This window comes from Quercus robur, chromosome 10 (genome assembly GCF_932294415.1).
Source record: "Quercus robur chromosome 10, dhQueRobu3.1, whole genome shotgun sequence".
Classification (NCBI taxonomy): Eukaryota; Viridiplantae; Streptophyta; class Magnoliopsida; order Fagales; family Fagaceae; genus Quercus; species Quercus robur.
In genome coordinates this window covers 17,994,273-18,011,408 of record NC_065543.1, presented here as the reverse complement: position 1 = coordinate 18,011,408, position 17,136 = coordinate 17,994,273, and the positions used below count along the sequence as shown (strand labels likewise).

At 35.1% G+C, this 17,136-nt stretch overlaps 1 protein-coding gene across 1 annotated transcript in view; it reads left to right on the top strand.

The window, feature by feature from the left end:
* The first annotated feature begins 1,606 nt into the window (after positions 1–1,606).
* The window catches only part of LOC126701430 (DNA topoisomerase 3-alpha), a 39,728-nt gene continuing 24,198 nt past the window's right edge, over positions 1,607–17,136 (top strand). Inside the window, exons 1-14 of the mRNA XM_050399520.1 lie at positions 1,607–2,018; positions 3,106–3,284; positions 3,360–3,432; positions 3,715–3,837; positions 3,937–4,058; positions 4,145–4,217; positions 4,316–4,432; positions 5,453–5,536; positions 5,723–5,902; positions 6,036–6,164; positions 9,107–9,181; positions 11,731–11,820; positions 11,967–12,071; positions 17,089–17,123. Coding sequence (XP_050255477.1) covers positions 1,713–2,018; positions 3,106–3,284; positions 3,360–3,432; positions 3,715–3,837; positions 3,937–4,058; positions 4,145–4,217; positions 4,316–4,432; positions 5,453–5,536; positions 5,723–5,902; positions 6,036–6,164; positions 9,107–9,181; positions 11,731–11,820; positions 11,967–12,071; positions 17,089–17,123 — 1,691 coding nt within the window. The 5' untranslated portion in view covers positions 1,607–1,712. The remainder of the gene's footprint in view (positions 2,019–3,105; positions 3,285–3,359; positions 3,433–3,714; positions 3,838–3,936; positions 4,059–4,144; positions 4,218–4,315; positions 4,433–5,452; positions 5,537–5,722; positions 5,903–6,035; positions 6,165–9,106; positions 9,182–11,730; positions 11,821–11,966; positions 12,072–17,088; positions 17,124–17,136) is intronic.

The window sequence follows — 17,136 nt, the reverse complement described above, 5'->3', positions numbered from 1 at the left end:
ATTTGCAAAATGGAGCTCAGGAGGTCCATAATCAGAAAGTTTATGCGCATTTCAACAATATTACCGTTAAGGCAGTGTTAAATTACCAAATTGCCCACTGTGCTGCTACAAAGGTCCTCTCCGTGCTGCTCTGCTACAGAACAAACACTACAAACACAACAATCTTTCTCTCAAACATCTCTAAACTCAAGCATAATCAGATTATCAGAATACAAACTCAAAAACACAGTTTTAAAATTAATCAAATCATAACAATAAAAGCAAAAAAAAAAAAAAAAAAAAAAAAGACAAAGGACAGAAGCCATCTGACCCATCTGGACTGAGTTGGGGATGAAGATGAGCAACAACACGAAGATGAGAGCTCCTTGGAATGTTCTTGAATGAGGGAGAAAAGGAAACTTTTCTTATCACAGAGAGAGTTTTGGAATCAAGTAAAAAAAAAAAAAAAAGAGAGAGGGAGCTGGAGAAAGAAAGAGTGAATGGAGCTCCTGGAACATTCTGAATGAGGGAGAATGAGGGAGAAAAGGAAAATAAAAGAGGGGGGTAAAGATAGTGGACAGTGTCTGGAGGAGAAAAAAAAGAAAAAAAGAAAAGAAAATGAAATGAAACGTATGGCTGAAAGTGAAATGAAGAAAGGAAAAATAATATAAAAAATAAAAAATCCTAATTGAGAAATGCTACCATAATATTTTCACAATAAATTTTAAGTAACAGATTGTTATTAGTTAATATTGGTTAGAAAAAATAATTTCAGTTGTGGGTTCAAATTAGAATTAGTAACAACTTTCCACATAAATTTTGTTGTGATAATATTGCGAAAAATGTTGTGAACGTAACAATTCTCATAATAAATTTTACACAGTAATTTGTTATTGGTTCTCATTTGAACCTACTAATGACATTATTATTTTTCTTATCTACCATTAACAACTTGTCATATAGACTTTATTGTGAAATTTTTGTAAAAATGTTGTGTCCATAACTTGCATTAAGAGAGATAATTAAAACAAAAAATTCACTTATATATATATCTTGTCCTTTTTGGTAATTTACAACTCAAACCTTCACTTTTATAGGTGCTAGCCAAACACTCAGTTTTTTCAAAAAGCACTTTTTAACAGTTTTTACCAAACACTCAGCTTTTTAAAAATGCACTTTTTCATTATGCACTATTTGAAAACTTCACTTTTTCATTATGCACTTTTACAAAAAGCTGAACCAAACTCACCCTTAATATCAAAATTTGATTGAGAACTTACCATTGTGGTTGAAAATCTACACCTTGTTTATTTAAATCCAATACCACATTTTAAAGAGAGAGATAAAATGGAAGTAAAAAGATTTATTTATCTCTTTTTTTTAACAGAAATGGATCAAACTACATATGAGTTTACTATAATTTTTCAAAATTAATATCAAAATTTGATTGAGATCTTACCATTGTGGTTGAAAATCTACACCTTGTTTATTTAAATTTTAAACTTTCCGCGCTGGGGATAAAATTGTATTTATGGGTAAAAAGCAAAACCTAATAAAAAAGACAGCATGTAAACGTAAATGACGAAAGTGCCCTTCCATATCCGAACAAATTCAAGAACCCTCGTTTCATTTCATTTGGGTATGAAACTGGCGGGAAAATCCATCCACGCAAAAATCAAAACCCTACTACTCATTTGCTCCAAATCAAACTCCGAAGTTTGAAGGCGGAAACAATGTCCGGCGGCGGGCGCGGCGGCGGCATGAAGGTGCTGCACGTGGCAGAGAAGCCGTCGGTGGCGAAGTCGGTGGCCACCATTCTGTCTCGGAACAATGGGGGCCTGAGAACCAGGGAGGGTCGGTCGCGATACAACAAGATATTCGAGTTCAGTTACTCCATCAATGGTCGCCCCTGCCACATGCTCGTCACTTCCGTCACTGGTCACCTCATGGAGCTCGAATTCCAAGACCGATATCGCAAATGGCACTCCTGTGACCCCGCCGATCTCTTCCACGCTCCCGTCCACAAATTCGTCCCCGAGGTCTCTCTCTCTTTCTCTATAAGCATGGCTAAATGATTAAATTCTTCGTTTCCTATTCGATAACACCAGGGATAAGCCTAATTTTACACCTAACTGATGTATCAAGTTGTGATTGGTGCGTAATAAAAATGGTGTCTAAGACCACCCTTTGCCACAACTCTGACGCGGCAAACTGTGAGTTATGGAAAATGGTGTGGTCTTAGAATTACTCGATATTGTTTCCATCATAAGTTGACAACTCAACTAGGTGTGAAATTGGGTGTGTTTTATCATGGTATCAAAATAGGGGTATTGGGTTTTTGTTTCTGCTCTATCTTTTATTTAAAGAAAAAGAAAAAGAAAAATCCAAATTCCACGGGTTAAAGTAATGGTTCCATTTGGCAACACCTTATCAAAGGTCACTTTTTCAAATTCGTTCCCAAGGTCTCTATGTATATTGGTGTTTTATCAGAATAATAGTTAGGTCTCTATGTGTATTGGTGTTTTATTAGAATAATAGTTAAATGATTAAATTCGTCTTTACCTATTACTCAGTAGTATGTCATGGTATCATGATAGGTGCTTTGGGTTTCGTCTATGCTCTACCTCTTATTTAAAAAGTTAAAAAAATTCCAAATTTCGTGTAAGTTGGTTTATGATATGTGAGGGTCAGTGTTAAAACAATGGTTAAATGAAATTCATTATTTTTGTCATTCCCTTGTTAGCTGGTAGTTTATCATGGTATCATAACGGGTGTTCCAAATACCAGGTGTTGGTCCGGGTTGTACGAGGGACGTTGTTAATATACTGGTTAAATAATTAAATTCATTATTTCTTGTTAGCTTAAGCCATTGGGAAAAGTGGTAGTTTATCATGTGTGAGGTAGTGATTGAAATGAGGTGTTTGAATAAAAGTAAATTGGATGTTGTAGTAAAAGTTGCTTGGTTGTGTACTTGTTTAGTAAACTTTTTGTAATTATAATGAGGTGGACACAACAAAGTATAATTTACGCATGGAAGCAAAAGCAAAAGCACAAATTGCTAGATATTCATGTGAATTAATAACTGACCGACCTGTCTCTTTCTTGTTTTTGTTTTTTCTAATTTAGGATAAGTTGGATATCAAGAGGACATTGGAAGAGGAAGCTAGATGGTGCCAGTGGCTTGTATTGTGGCTAGATTGTGATAGAGAAGGAGAAAATATTGCATTTGAAGTGATAGAAGTTTGCATGGCAGTAAATCCTCATCTTACCATCAAGAGGGCTCACTTTTCTGCTTTAATTGACAGGTCCTAAAGGTTATAATATTCTGTCGGTTCTTAATATCTTCTTGTCTCTACTTTCATGATCTTGATTGATTCCAGGGAAATCCATGAAGCAGTGCAACGTCTTGTTGAGCCGAATAAATGTTTTGCTGATGCAGTGGATGCTAGGCAAGTGAGTACTTTCTCTAACCAATGTGGAACTCTACTTGTTTATTTATGATTACTGTGAACTCATTTGATAAGTTTCCCTAATAGCTGTATGCTTGTATGAATCGAAAAGATTGTTTTTATTTGTTAATTCAATTCCTAGTTATTTGGCACCATGCTTTTAGACCTCTTATCTACTATATTGCTGTTAGCTCAAGAAGTGTGTTAGTCCTTCTATCACTGTTCTTTTTGGCAGTTGTATCTCCTTCTAAGTTGAAATGAAATTCTCCCTTTTATTTGTTTGCAGGAAATAGATCTTCGGATTGGTGCTTCTTTCACTAGGTTTCAGACTATGCTGTTGAGAGATGCATTTGTTATTGATTTTACTACAGATGACAGAAATCTTGTTCTAAGTTATGGTCCTTGTCAGGTATGGTTGCTATTGAAAAATAAAATGGAAATGATTTTCTGCTTAAAAGTGGGATGCATCTCTCCTGCATTTGTCATTTCACCTCATCCTTAAGTGCAGTTCCCTACACTTGGCTTCGTTGTGGAAAGATATTGGGAAATACAAGCGCACGAGCCAGAAGAATTTTGGACCATCAATTGTTCTCACAAATCGGATGAAGGCATTGCTACCTTCAATTGGATGTAAATCAAGGGGCCTTAGAGATTACATATTTATTTTTGAAGTTTAGTTGCCATAGAGTTGAAATTGAGCATATCTTATTTTGCAGGCGCGGTCATCTGTTTGATTACACATGTGCTGTTATAATTTATGAGATGTGTGTTCAGGAGCCAATTGCAACTGTGAGTTATAATGAAAATATGTAACTTGAGCGTAATGCTAACTTCATGGTATAGATATTTCTGAAATTTGGGTTTTTTCTTATTTAACTGCAATTTAGGTTACAAAGGTTAGACAACAGGAGAAATTGAAGTATCCTCCTTATCCTTTAAATACCATTGAGCTTGAAAAACGTGCTTCGCGATTCTTTCGGATGAGTTCTGAACACACTATGAAGGTGAGCTGTATACGTCTGTTGTATTGGTGACACTTTGGCATCCTTTTCCAATTGATTGCTACTTAATTAGAGACAACATTTAACATGAAATCAAAGTACCTGGGAATGATCATGGAAAGGTTCAATTCCTACAAAAGTAGTTTATTTATGGAAGTTTTTATCTACTTTTTGTAGAAAAATAATGGGGAAATTTGTGTGTATATTTGTAGTTGCAAAGTCAAGTGTAGTCACTGGCATTGCTTGGTCTTCTTTATAAGGAGAACCAAGGTTCAAATCCTCCCTCCCCGCTTGTTGTAACAATTGAATTATCAAAAAAAATTTGTAGTTGCAAAAAAAAAAAAAAATTGAATTTGAAGTAATGGAGTACAGTTAAAGAAGCTTTTTTATATCCACTTTATATGATACAATATGGGGAAGTGTGTGTAGGTGTGTTTGTAGGCTTGGTCTATCTGTTTTGTGAAAGAATACGATTTTCAACCCTGCAAAAATCTCATTTCTTATATTAGGACTCATTGTTGGTTGCATAATGCTGTGTTTCTACTCTTTCTGAAGGTTCTCTAAAAGATCCATTCATCCAACTAATGTAAATCTTCATTCCAAATATGCAATTCCTTGTCATTTCTTTGCTCCCTTTTCTTAGAGCTTCAAATTTAAAATTCCATCCTCTTTGCACAATTGCAATTATGGTTATTTGCGGCGAATGAATAAATTATTTTAGATGGCTCTCCTTGATAATCTATTTGAGCTACTTCTTAAGAAGTTTTTGGGACATACAAAGTTGGCAGTTTGAAAGGTATGCCTATTTTAGATCTGTCTGATATCATTATCACTCTTTTTTTTCCCTTACCAAAGAAAAATATATGAAAGAAAGTTCCTTGTTTTCCCAAAATACTCTAGCAATTGTGTTTTTAAAAGCTTTTGTTCTTATACTATGCTCATTATGACCATTCACATTGTTGTATTGGTTGGATTTTTAACATACATCTCAGCCTGAAACTCAAGTCAATTTATTGTTTATAGGTTGCAGAAGATTTATATCAAGCAGGTTTCATCAGCTATCCTCGTACAGAGACTGATAGCTTTTCTCAGAGAACTGATCTGCATGTTGGTAACTTTGTTGGCATTGCATTTTCGCTAAATTCCTTCTACTCTCCAAATATTATAGCAGCTTTTCACTAAGTTTGATGTTGTCTTTATCCTTTTGTTGGTCATCATCTCTTTTGTCATTTGTTTCCATTGGCTTTTGGTGATTTAATTGGCCCATATGGCTATGAGATAAATTTCATGTAGGCAATTGTGCAAGAACAGCAAAGGCATCCTGTATGGGGACCATATGCACAGCAGTTGTTGGAACCTGGGTCAGGACTTTGGAGAAACCCTGGTAATGGTGGACATGATGACAAGGCCCATCCACCCATTCATCCAACAAAATTTTCTTCTGGAGAATCTGGATGGAGTCAAGATCACCATGTAAGCATGTCACCATCTTAATTGGCATTTAACTGCTAACTGAATGCTTTTGAAATGTATTCTTGTGGTGTTAAGTCAAGAAGCATGCTTTACTAATTCTTTTGAATTTTAAATTACTTTCATTTGGTGACAGAGATTGTATGAGCTGGTTGTTCGCCATTTCCTGGCATGTGTCTCCCAGCCAGCAGTAGGGGCTGAAACTAATGTTGAAATCGACATTGCTGGTGAATTATTTTCTGCATCAGGGAGAGCGATACTAGCTGTGAGTTATGTCCAAAAGTCAAAAAAGATATCTATCTATCTATCTATATATCTATATATAAAACCGAATATGGTTGACTTTTAGTTGACTTTATAATATTTTGCCACCTAAGTTTTTGAGGCCTCACAATTTTACAATCATTATTATAATATATATTTTTTTAATTGAATTTAGATTCTATTCTATATTTAAATCCTCCATTAGAATATTGACACATCATATTTTCTTTAAATGGTAGAATTGATAGTTCCATATACAAATACAATTATAATAATTCCTATTAATAACTACAATAATTATCAATTTTATATTTAAGGCAAATAAATAAAAGAAAATTTTACATTTTGTTAAACTTTTCTGTGCATTGCACGGGTTACAGACTAGTGTATGTGTGTGTATATATATATCTTGATGGCTCAGTGTTGGGTGTGCTTGAATGGTATTTTGGGAAACTGTTATCAATGCCGGAAATAGGTTATGGTTGTATCTTTGAGAAGTTTTTGCATCTCTAATGGTTCAAGAAATATGTGTCAGTTGAAGTTATTAAGTAGTTGTTCTATATGATGGCAATCATTGCCCCATTCTTTAATGAGCTTTAGAGTTCAACCATTATTAAAGACTCAGATGCAAACCAATGAAATGTCACCATTTATTGAGCATTAAGTATATTACAAATAATGAAATTTCACCATTTTTTATACTTTGGTTTGTTTTGGAGGATTGTTAATTCACAAATGATAGCAGTTGTTCTCACTAACTTTATTTGTGTTAATAGTATACAATAGACCGGGAATCAACCTCTCGAAAAAATAATAATAAAATTTTGTAGTTGTTAACCAATTATCTTTCTTAGACCCCCATTTTATGCACTAGGTACTATCATTTATATTAAAAGATTTGCTTGTGCTTTGATTAGCCTCATTCCTTAACACAGTTGGTCCCTTTCTGAAGAAAGGAATAGACTTGTGTTATGTATCTAGTATCCTCGTTAGCTTTTAATGAGCATGGTAGCTACAGATTTTTTTGTTGACATATAAGAGTGCATGTGTTCCTGTAATGCTTGTAAGTTTTGTTGTATGCCCCCTAGGAGTGATGTGAACCATCTCAATGTATAACCATTGAAAGAGAAGCAGTAGCTTCATATTTGGGTATGACAGGAAGGACCATGGATGAAATTTTATTTTTATGAGAGCAGCTTGAAATAGGAATTGGTGAATATCTTTTTGAGTTGCTGAACTCAGTGAGGGTTAGGAAGGAGAAGAGTAGATAATGAATTGGAAGTTGAAACAAAGTAGTCTATAGATGGTTGATCTTATTATGTGACTTTGAGAGGCCCTAAAAGTGCAGCATCCTTTTGGAATACCATTTTATGGTCCATGGCACCCCTGAAAGTAGCCTTTTCCCCCTTTTTGAACTGTTGCTTTAGGGAAAATTCTTGTGGTAGATGGTTTGATTACGAGGAAGCAGAATATTATAGATTGTTGTTTGCACAAGAGTAATGATGGCATGGTAGATCATCTCTTCTATCACTTCATTGTCCAAATGCAATCGATTTGTGATCTCTAGTATTTTAGAGTAGTTTTTAATAATCCAAACCAAAGAACAGCTCAGGGTGTTTAGGGGCTGTATGAACAATATCAAGAGAAAGAAAAGAAGAGACGAGAGAAGGGAAAGGGAGAAAATAACAAAAGAAGGCCAACATGCCTCAATGCTTAAAGCACACTATTTTATTAATCAACTCTACCTCTCTGAGTACATTGAACTCAAATACAATTAGGGGATCTGATTATATTTATAAAAGAGGGACTCTTTCTTTTATCAGTACTAGGACTTTTAGTTTGGCTAATAAACTAAAAACATAATAAAAGATTAACTTGGACTCAAAGAAATTAAAACCGAAGATACTTAGGATCGTTTAGAAAATTCTGTACTCAACTACCAAGAGCATTATAGCCTAATTGATACTTCTTGGTGTTTTCCAACCTAGACATCTAGGATTCAAATCCACCCTCCCCCACGACCTATAGCATTTGATGGAAGGCACTTTCCATCGTATGAAGGCCTAACAATCAAAGTATCAAAAAGAAGAAGAAAATTCTAGACTCAACCAAACTACCAAAATTCCCTTAATTTGTAGGAATGGCAGAAATTACAGATTTGCCCAAGTACAAAATTTACCATAACTTATAGAATAATAACTCAAAGAAAAAACTGTTGACCCTAAAACACAAATGACTACTCCATTAAAACCACGTGCCCTTTACTTCAATTGGACTTCATGCGTGGTTCCCATAAAATAAATCTTGAATATACAAATTTGCAAAATAGTAACAAATCAATCTTGCATGGCTGCATCATTGTTTCAATTCATTTTAAATTCACATTTTGACTTGGGGTTTTATGCAATGTATTTCCGTATTTGATTTCCTGCAATCTCTTTTTGTTTCTTTGTGATATATAAATTTTTTTTTTCAAGTACAATTTGTTCATCATCGTGAACATGGTGTACTTTTTTATTAATGAAAATATCTATTACCTATCAAAAAAAAAAAAAGAAAGCTCAAAAGATAATTAATAGAAAGAATAAAATTGGTGTTGATCAAAGATGGAACTCTAGTTGCTAACTGCTTAACAGCTTTATGCTAAGGTAGAATTTAATATCCTGTTTTTGATTGATAAACACTTAAAAGAAAAAAATTGATGACACTCTAATTTGGGAAGCTGAATTAGCAACAGTCTTTGGGACCCATGATCTTTCTTGGATGTATCGATCTCTATATTTTACTTGAATGGACAGAGAACCAGCTTCTATTTTAATTAGGAATTAAAATGAAATTACTATTTTAAAACCTTCTCCCCCCCCCCCCCCTTCCTAAACGGATGGGTTTTGGGATTAATGATGATGATTTTGTATTTGACTTGATTGCTTCTTGTTTGACCAGAAAAACTACTTAGATGTTTACCGCTTTGAGTCTTGGGGAAGTTCAACGATCCCAACATATGTCTCTGGACAACAGGTTTGCTATTGATCATCTCATCATGAGCTGCGTTTAAGTTTTTCCAATTGCATATTGATTGTTGTATTTTTTTTACTCCATATTTGATCTGTTCTATCACTTCTTTCTCCTCCCACTTCTTACGTTTATCAGTTGGATGGAATTTTCAGCTAGCATATAACTCTCTAGAATAAATTATAAAAAAAAAAAAAAAATCCCTAGAACCCTTTTTGCTCTTAGATATGTCATCGTTTTGTGATATAGTTGAAATGCTAAAATGTGCTCAGCCCAGGCAACTTCTTAGAAATTTTTGGACTAAAGAGATTAAAATATTGACAAAGGTTTTAGCTAACTCATGGTAGAAATTAGTGTTGTTAAAAGCGCACTTAAGCACAAAGCACATAGGCCTTGGGGCTTTTTCCCTCTAAAGCGAGGCGCCCTCTTAAAAGCTCGTCTTAAGCACGCTTTTTAGAACTTTTTTATTAAGCGCAAAGTCCCTTTTTTTGAGCTTTTTGTAAATTAAAAAAAAAAAAAAAAATCCTGATTTGATTTTTAGCTATTAGATCTAAATATGTTTGATATAAGCCATTGATTTAATATATAAAAACTAATAGTATGGTGCTACCATACACCTAAACCTACCTCTTTAGATATTTTAGACCTTTTGGACCACAACCACACAAACAAACACTCAAGTCAAGCAACAGGTTCAAGTTCTAGTTCACAACATGCTCCTCATGATGGAGATGAAGATGATGAGGAAAATAATGAGGGCTACAAATCTTGTGATGACAATGATGATGGTCCCTTGCTTAATGGGGATGATGGTTATGTAGATTAGGATTGCATTGCATATTTGCATTGATTTTGTTAGGCAATGATATTTTGTTAGGCAAAGATAACATTACTTAACATTCTAGTACTTTTAAGCCTTTGCCTTTTTTGTTCTATACTTCTATTTTGATTCAACCATGTTTTGTAATCATGGCCATCAAATATCATGGTTGCATTCATTTTGTAAAGCACAAGAGAATTATATAAATGTTATATAAAATGTTTTATTGTAATTTATATGATTAATTGATCACTTGATTGTTGTATTGACCATCAATCGCTTTTTTTTTTAATTTATTATTATTATTTTTTTTAAATTTGCGCTTCACATCGATCAGGCGTGCGCTTGCACTTTGCGCCTAGGCTCTAGGAGGCCTTTGCGCTTAAGTGTGCTTAGCACTTTTAACAACAATGGTAGAAATGAAGAAATAATGCAGTTCACATTATACAAGATACCATTAGTTAACTTGATAGTTTGTCTGAGTTTGTTTAGAACTGTGATGTTGTCCTTTTTCACATGCCATCTTTTCTTGTGATTACCATTTCATTTTGATATACCTTTAAGGATGTATCATCAATGATCCTCCCTTGGCTCTTTCCCATGATTTGTATATCTTTTCAATAAAAGGAATTGAAAGTAATTTTTTTTTTTTTTAATTTGCATGATGGCATAACGTATGTTAAAATATGTTGTGGATTTTGATGTTGAGACTCTTGGGGCGGGGAGGGGGAAAACGGGTGGGGGGGGGGGGTGAGTTCAGTTTGTATTTTTGGAGATCATTTCTGAAAGTGATTATTTTTTGTGCTCTTCTTTAAGGGCCTTCTTTCTTTATTCTCTCTCCATACAAACAAATATGCATATGTGATTATCTATATTACTATTTAAGGAGTCTTTCCTATTTGTATTCCTACTTTTTAATGCCCAAAATACCCTCAAATTCACTTGTTTAGAAAATTTAAATAGTGGGGTTAGACATGTAAAATTAATATTTTTTTGATATGTAATAAGAATAATATTAATCAAGATGAAAAAATGAAGAAAGCAAATACAAGGTGTTCATGATGGTGAACATAAGAAAAAGCAACAAACAACAAGGGAAAAAACTTAAGGTGCAATTCTAAGAGAAGAAAGAATTCAACGATAGAAGAACAATTCAAGGAGCCCTAACACCTAGACCAATCAAAAAGAGTCTTCTGGCATAGAGCTTGTAATTGAACCAGTGATTTCTTAGTAGCCTCAAAAGAGCGCCGACTTCTTTCCTTCCAAACAATCCACATCTGCCAGGAACCAAATTCCATATGTCTGAATTAATTTTAAAACTACTAAATTTTAGATAAATTTTAAAAAGCAGTTTACCAGTACAAATTTTTTCTTTTCTTAAAGGATGTCTCATCCCTCAGACCTCTTCCATGAATAAGGGGGTAATCCTCATAAAATGAAGGGTAATACTAGTAGGATGAGCTAGTCTTTCGAGCAGCCAGATGAATTCATGAAGCTTCAAAATCATAGTCTAAAACTGAAACTTTGATTCTCTCGTCTAAAGTTTATGAGAACTTGTTCCAGTTGTTTATGTATTTTTCTGTGGCTACTGTATATAGTTTTTCCAATGTCCACTGAATAAGACCACACAGATTTTATCATACAATTTTATGTTCTGAACCTTGAGGGTTAAACTTTGCTTTAACTTGTTTTATGTATCTTGAAATTTATTACATGTATACTGGTTATTTTACAGTTTGTACCGACATCATTGACCCTAGATTCAGGAGTTACTAGACCGCCACCACTTCTGAGTGAAGCTGATCTGCTTAGTTGTATGGACAAGGTGAGGAAAATAAATACTTAATCTGCATTGATTCTGGTATGGACTCCTTATTGTCTGAAATTTGGATGATCTATTCTCTAGTTAATCAGACAGTGATAATTGTCACTAAATTATTGCTCTCCTTTTGCCCTTTTTTTTGGATGTAGGAGGGCATTGGTACAGATGCGACGATGCATGATCACATAAAAAAGCTGCTTGATCGGTTTTATGCGACTAAGGACTCGAACATGCGTTTCTCTCCAACTAATCTTGTAACTTCAGAGGCTCAAACTCTTTATGATATATTATTTGCTGTCTTGCCTAATAAATTTTTTTTTTTTTTTCCTTTTTTTGATAAGTAATGAAACTCTTTATTAAAATATCAAAAAAAGAGACAGCCAAGTATATAGGAAGTATACACTAGGGACAAGAACAATCAAATACACAAATTACTAGCATCCATCAAAGAAAAAATCGAAAAAATAGATTGACTACCTCCTACTACAAACAACCAATCCAATAAAGTTTTGAAGAAGAAAAATTTAAGTTCCGGAATTGTCCTTTCAGAATCCTCAAAGCTTTGGTTATTTCTTTCCTGCCAAATGCACCACATCAAGTAATGAGGAATAGCCAATCATATACACCATTCTGATGTCACCTAAATTTCCCTTGCCAACAAGCTAAAAGTTCAACCACCGTATTCGGCATTACGCAATGAATACCAAACAATCTCTTAGGATCATTTGCTTAGGTTTCCTAATTCATTTATTGGTTCTTTGTATGGGGAAAAAAAACTGAAGTAGCTATAGGTTTAGTATGGGTTTAGAATGGGATGTAGACTTTAGGAATGAAATAGTTGTCAAGCTGTCTATAGTTTTCCAAGAAAGTAAATCTAACAGCCATTTTTGCAATTTAGCCTCTGTTTGTTTCGTTATAAAATGTTTTTCGACATGAAGTGTTTTTAGCATAAACATTTCTCTAGGTGTATGGTTGCATTCTTGAAAATGCTTCAAAAAACATTTTCAGGTGTTTGCCCTACGCAAAATGAAAAAAAATCTCACATCTCACAACCCAATCCACAAATCTCACAACCCACTAGATCCACACACCAACCAACAAAATCCACCATATCAATGCACAACCTACCAGATCAAAGAAGCCTAGAGACCACAAGAAAACCCAGCCACCAACGCAAGCAGCAGAGATAGATCCCCATTGCGAGTCTTGACAATATTGATGGTGCCGTGAAAGGCCCTAGGCATGTCGGAGACTTCATTTGATAGAACCTCACTATGACATCAATAGTTTTGAGAAACCTAGAGATCCATGCATTCTGGAGACTTTGTTGCCTGTCGCCCAAGAATGGCAACGGGGCAGAGTGGGGCCAGATTATGGGTGCTTCACTCTTACCTTGTAGGGTAGTTGCCCTGCCTGCCCCTCAAGAACCCTCCCCATGTTAACCCACCCCACCCACATGGCCACACCTATTATAATAGTATAAAATTATACTTGCAATTATATTGATCACACCAAATCAAACTATTTTTCACTTTGCAACTAAATAATAAACTAAAGTAATTTCCAAGACAGTAAAAAAAAGTCTTCATATCCAAGCTTTTTGATACTTGATAATAAAAGTTAGTAAGGATCTTAGGGTTGAAATATGAATAAAACAAAGGGCCATTTGTAAATATATGGGGGAAACCTAAATCTATCCTTGTCCTACCCCATGGTGTAGGGTGAAAATGTCTCCCCATCCCTGCTTTTCCATTTCTGTGGGGCGGGGAAAATTGTGCCTGGGGGAGTAAATTGCCACCCCTAGTGGCCCTTATCATTTCTCTAATGCTTGCAAGTTGAAGCCCCAATGGTCTGTGTGAGAAAGAGATAAAAGAGTGTGAGAAATATAATTCAGCTGCTTGGGATTGATTGGGTCATGCCAGGTTCGTTGCAGACTTACTTTTCGGTTTGACCAAGGTTTTATAACGATCAAATACTTGAAAATGCTGACAATGTTTTCCGGAAGACATTTTACAACAAATGCAACCTTAGTTCCTGTCCTCAATATAGTTAATTTTGTTAGAATTATGATTAAATTATTAAATTCACCATTTAGTAACAGCTTAAGTTTATGGAATAATAAGTAAATTTGCATAGTATTAGAGTAAGAGATCTTAAGTTTGATCTTTGCCTTCACTTGACCTCCCATTTAAAATGTTAAAAATGCCACATGTTGGGCTTCACTTTATTAAGGGGGAGTTTAGGTCCACACATGAGGAGGTGTTAGAATAATGATTAAATTCATCGTCTCCTAACATTTTAAGCTTTTGGGAATTGTTAATTTAACCGTGTCTTTAGATATGCAAACATGTTTGTGCTTGTGTGTATGGTAGCTTAAGAATAAAATTTTTAAAATAAATTAGTGGTCCATGTCCTTTACTTCAAAATCAAGTAAATAATTTTAATGATTCATATATTTTTTAACCCAAAAAAAAAGCACACTTAGGTGTGCCTTTGTGCTTCTTCAAAAAGTGCTACAAAAGCATGCTTCAGGAGTGATTCATTAAATAAGCTTTGTTTTGACCAAGCAAAGTGCTTAGGTCTAAGGCTTTGAGTTTTGAGCTCTAAGTGCATTTAAGTGCGCTTTAACAACATTTTCAATTGCTGAGAAGCCCACAACCCCACCTGCAGTAGACCACAAGCCACACCCTAAAGACCAGTTGTGCTGTCATCAAAGCCAAGTCGTTAGCCTCCACTTTGTTGTTGTCCAGCCCACCATGAAATATGCTCGATGGGTCAAGTTTCTCCCATCTTGGAAGAGTTAGCGTGGAGACCAATTAGAGTCATTAGACCATTAATGCTGATTGATTTTGTTGGACTTTTTTTTTGATGATGTGGAACCTCACCAAGGTAGGGCCCTTTGAATCTACCCCCCCCGGGAGTAAATCACGGATACATGATCCTATCCAAAACTATGTATCAAGTAATCCAGGGGAACTCCTATTGGGGGTCAAACTCAGGATGTTTGGGCCTATAGCTCATCCCAAACCTGTAACCACTAGGCTGCACCTCGACAGGTGATTGATTTTGTTGGACTTGATTGATCGTGATTGGTGCGAATTGATGTTATTAGAGAGATTTGATGGCTATTTGGAATTTATTTTCATATTTGATGTAATCTCATTATGATTTATTTATTTTTCCATGTTTGATGTAATTTGGGAAGTCTGTTTAAAGGACCCAGTGCTATTGTAAGCAGTTGAAACTGGATTTATAAATTTGGGTTGAGAGTTTTCTTCTAGTACTTGGTGCTATTTCCAAGCAGGCTCACATATTGATTCCTGGTTTCCTATTATTTAAGCAAACCCTAAGTGCTGATTCATACGTCCTATCCCTTTCTTTTGTTCTTGTTTAGTTTCCCAAATAAAGTCCCTCCCTTAGAGTCTACTGTCCTGCATCACATTGGCCATGGGTTTTCTCTGTTCTGGTCATACAGCTTCAGTGGGGCTTCAAACTAGTGTGGACTTATAGTTGATTTGGACTTTGCACAGTTCAATTAATGAAATGAACTATTCTTGCATGCATGGGCTTGCGAGGGATCTACTATGTCACAGGTCAATGGGGATACCACAACTCCAAACCCAACACTTTTTTTTTTTTTGGGGGAGGGGGGGGGGGGGGGGGTGTGGAACTGAGTGCCTTAAACAAAACCATAACAAAAATAGGAGTGGCTTGTGTGAGCGATTGGTCCTAATGACAGGCCTCGGTCCTAGCGACGATTGAGTGGCACCACAACAATGATAGCGAGTGAAACAACTTGTAGATGGAGTTTTGGCGGTGGCACGACAGTCTAAGATTATTGACACCAAAATATAGCTCTCTAGCCTGTTCCCACGCAAGTTCTGCAGTGGGGAATAATTTACCTTAACATACATATTATTTATAGGCAGGTAATTACAATATTACAAAATTTCCCCTCATAACTAATTGTAAAAATAGGTTTTGATTTTTTTTTTTTTGGGTACCAAATATCACCTGAGATACAACAGATAAGATGACAATGCTTTCATGCCTATTGACTATTGAGCCTCCTTTTCCAACAGCCTGTCTTATGAACAACCGTCCTTGGCATCACCAATGAGACCCCAAATAAGAAAGGGATAAAGGTCTAGAGCTTGGCAAAAGAACAATGGCTGACTGACTCCAACCAAAGCTTCATTATAGGTCAAACAGAGGACTAGATAGAGACTCCTTCGAACGCATTTCCTAAAAGGGGGATGGACCGCTACAAGCCTTAACAAAGCTCCTACAGCTAGTTCTCTTTAATAAAGGTTAAACACAATTTCTTTATTGTAGAATTGATGCAAGGGAAATTTGAGAAGCTGAAAGAGAGAATTGAATAGAGAGAGAAAGTGGCAGCAGAGAGAGGGAGAAAGAAATCTCAACCTCAATCTGAGACTTTGAGAGTAATTTTTATTCAGTGGAAAAATTTACAATGGCCATGCATGGCTATTTATGCACCAAGGGGGTTGTTACGATGATGTTATGCTGACATCAATCCAATTATGAACCTCCCTAACATATAAAAAAAAAAAAATTATGAACTTCCCTAGCAAACTGTAGCTACACATGCATATAAATAATTAATCTCTTTCTTAAAATCACAAACTATAGCTAGCATTTAACTACTATAACGTTTATTTCACATGTCTAACTAACTTCTACGGCAATTATCCATATGTCTAAAATAATTTAGTCACGTCTTAAAAAAAGATACCTTGCTGGGTAGCTGATTTTGGTCGCATCTATCATGCTTTTGTGGAGTAGTTGATTCAGCCACCTCATCTCATGCTCTAGTGGCATGGTTTGCAACCTCATCATTACATAATTGGCCACCTCATCATGCTTGCATCAATAATAAATTGGTTGGGTCTTGCATCCTAAGAATAATCCTTGGAGAAATTTTCTTTAGTTAGAATATTTACCAAATAAGAAATCACGACATTAGGAATTTGGAATTCAAACATCATATCCTTTGGTAGAATTCATTTTGATCTTTTGTTGCTAGCACCATATCCAAAAGAATTTCATTTGTGAAGTGTATTTTTGGCTTATGTTTCCTTACAAAAACTTTTATCTTTGAGCACTTTAATCATATTCTTTTATAATTGCAAATGTAAGGAAACTCCAATGTTGATAAGTTTACACTCTGGAGAGCTTGAAACCATGTCTTTGTAGTTTTGTACAAAGCAGTATTTCTTTAAATTGATTTTCAGTTTATTATGATTTCAGGGTGAGGCACTTGTTATGGGATATGATGACATGGGGTAAGTAATTTAG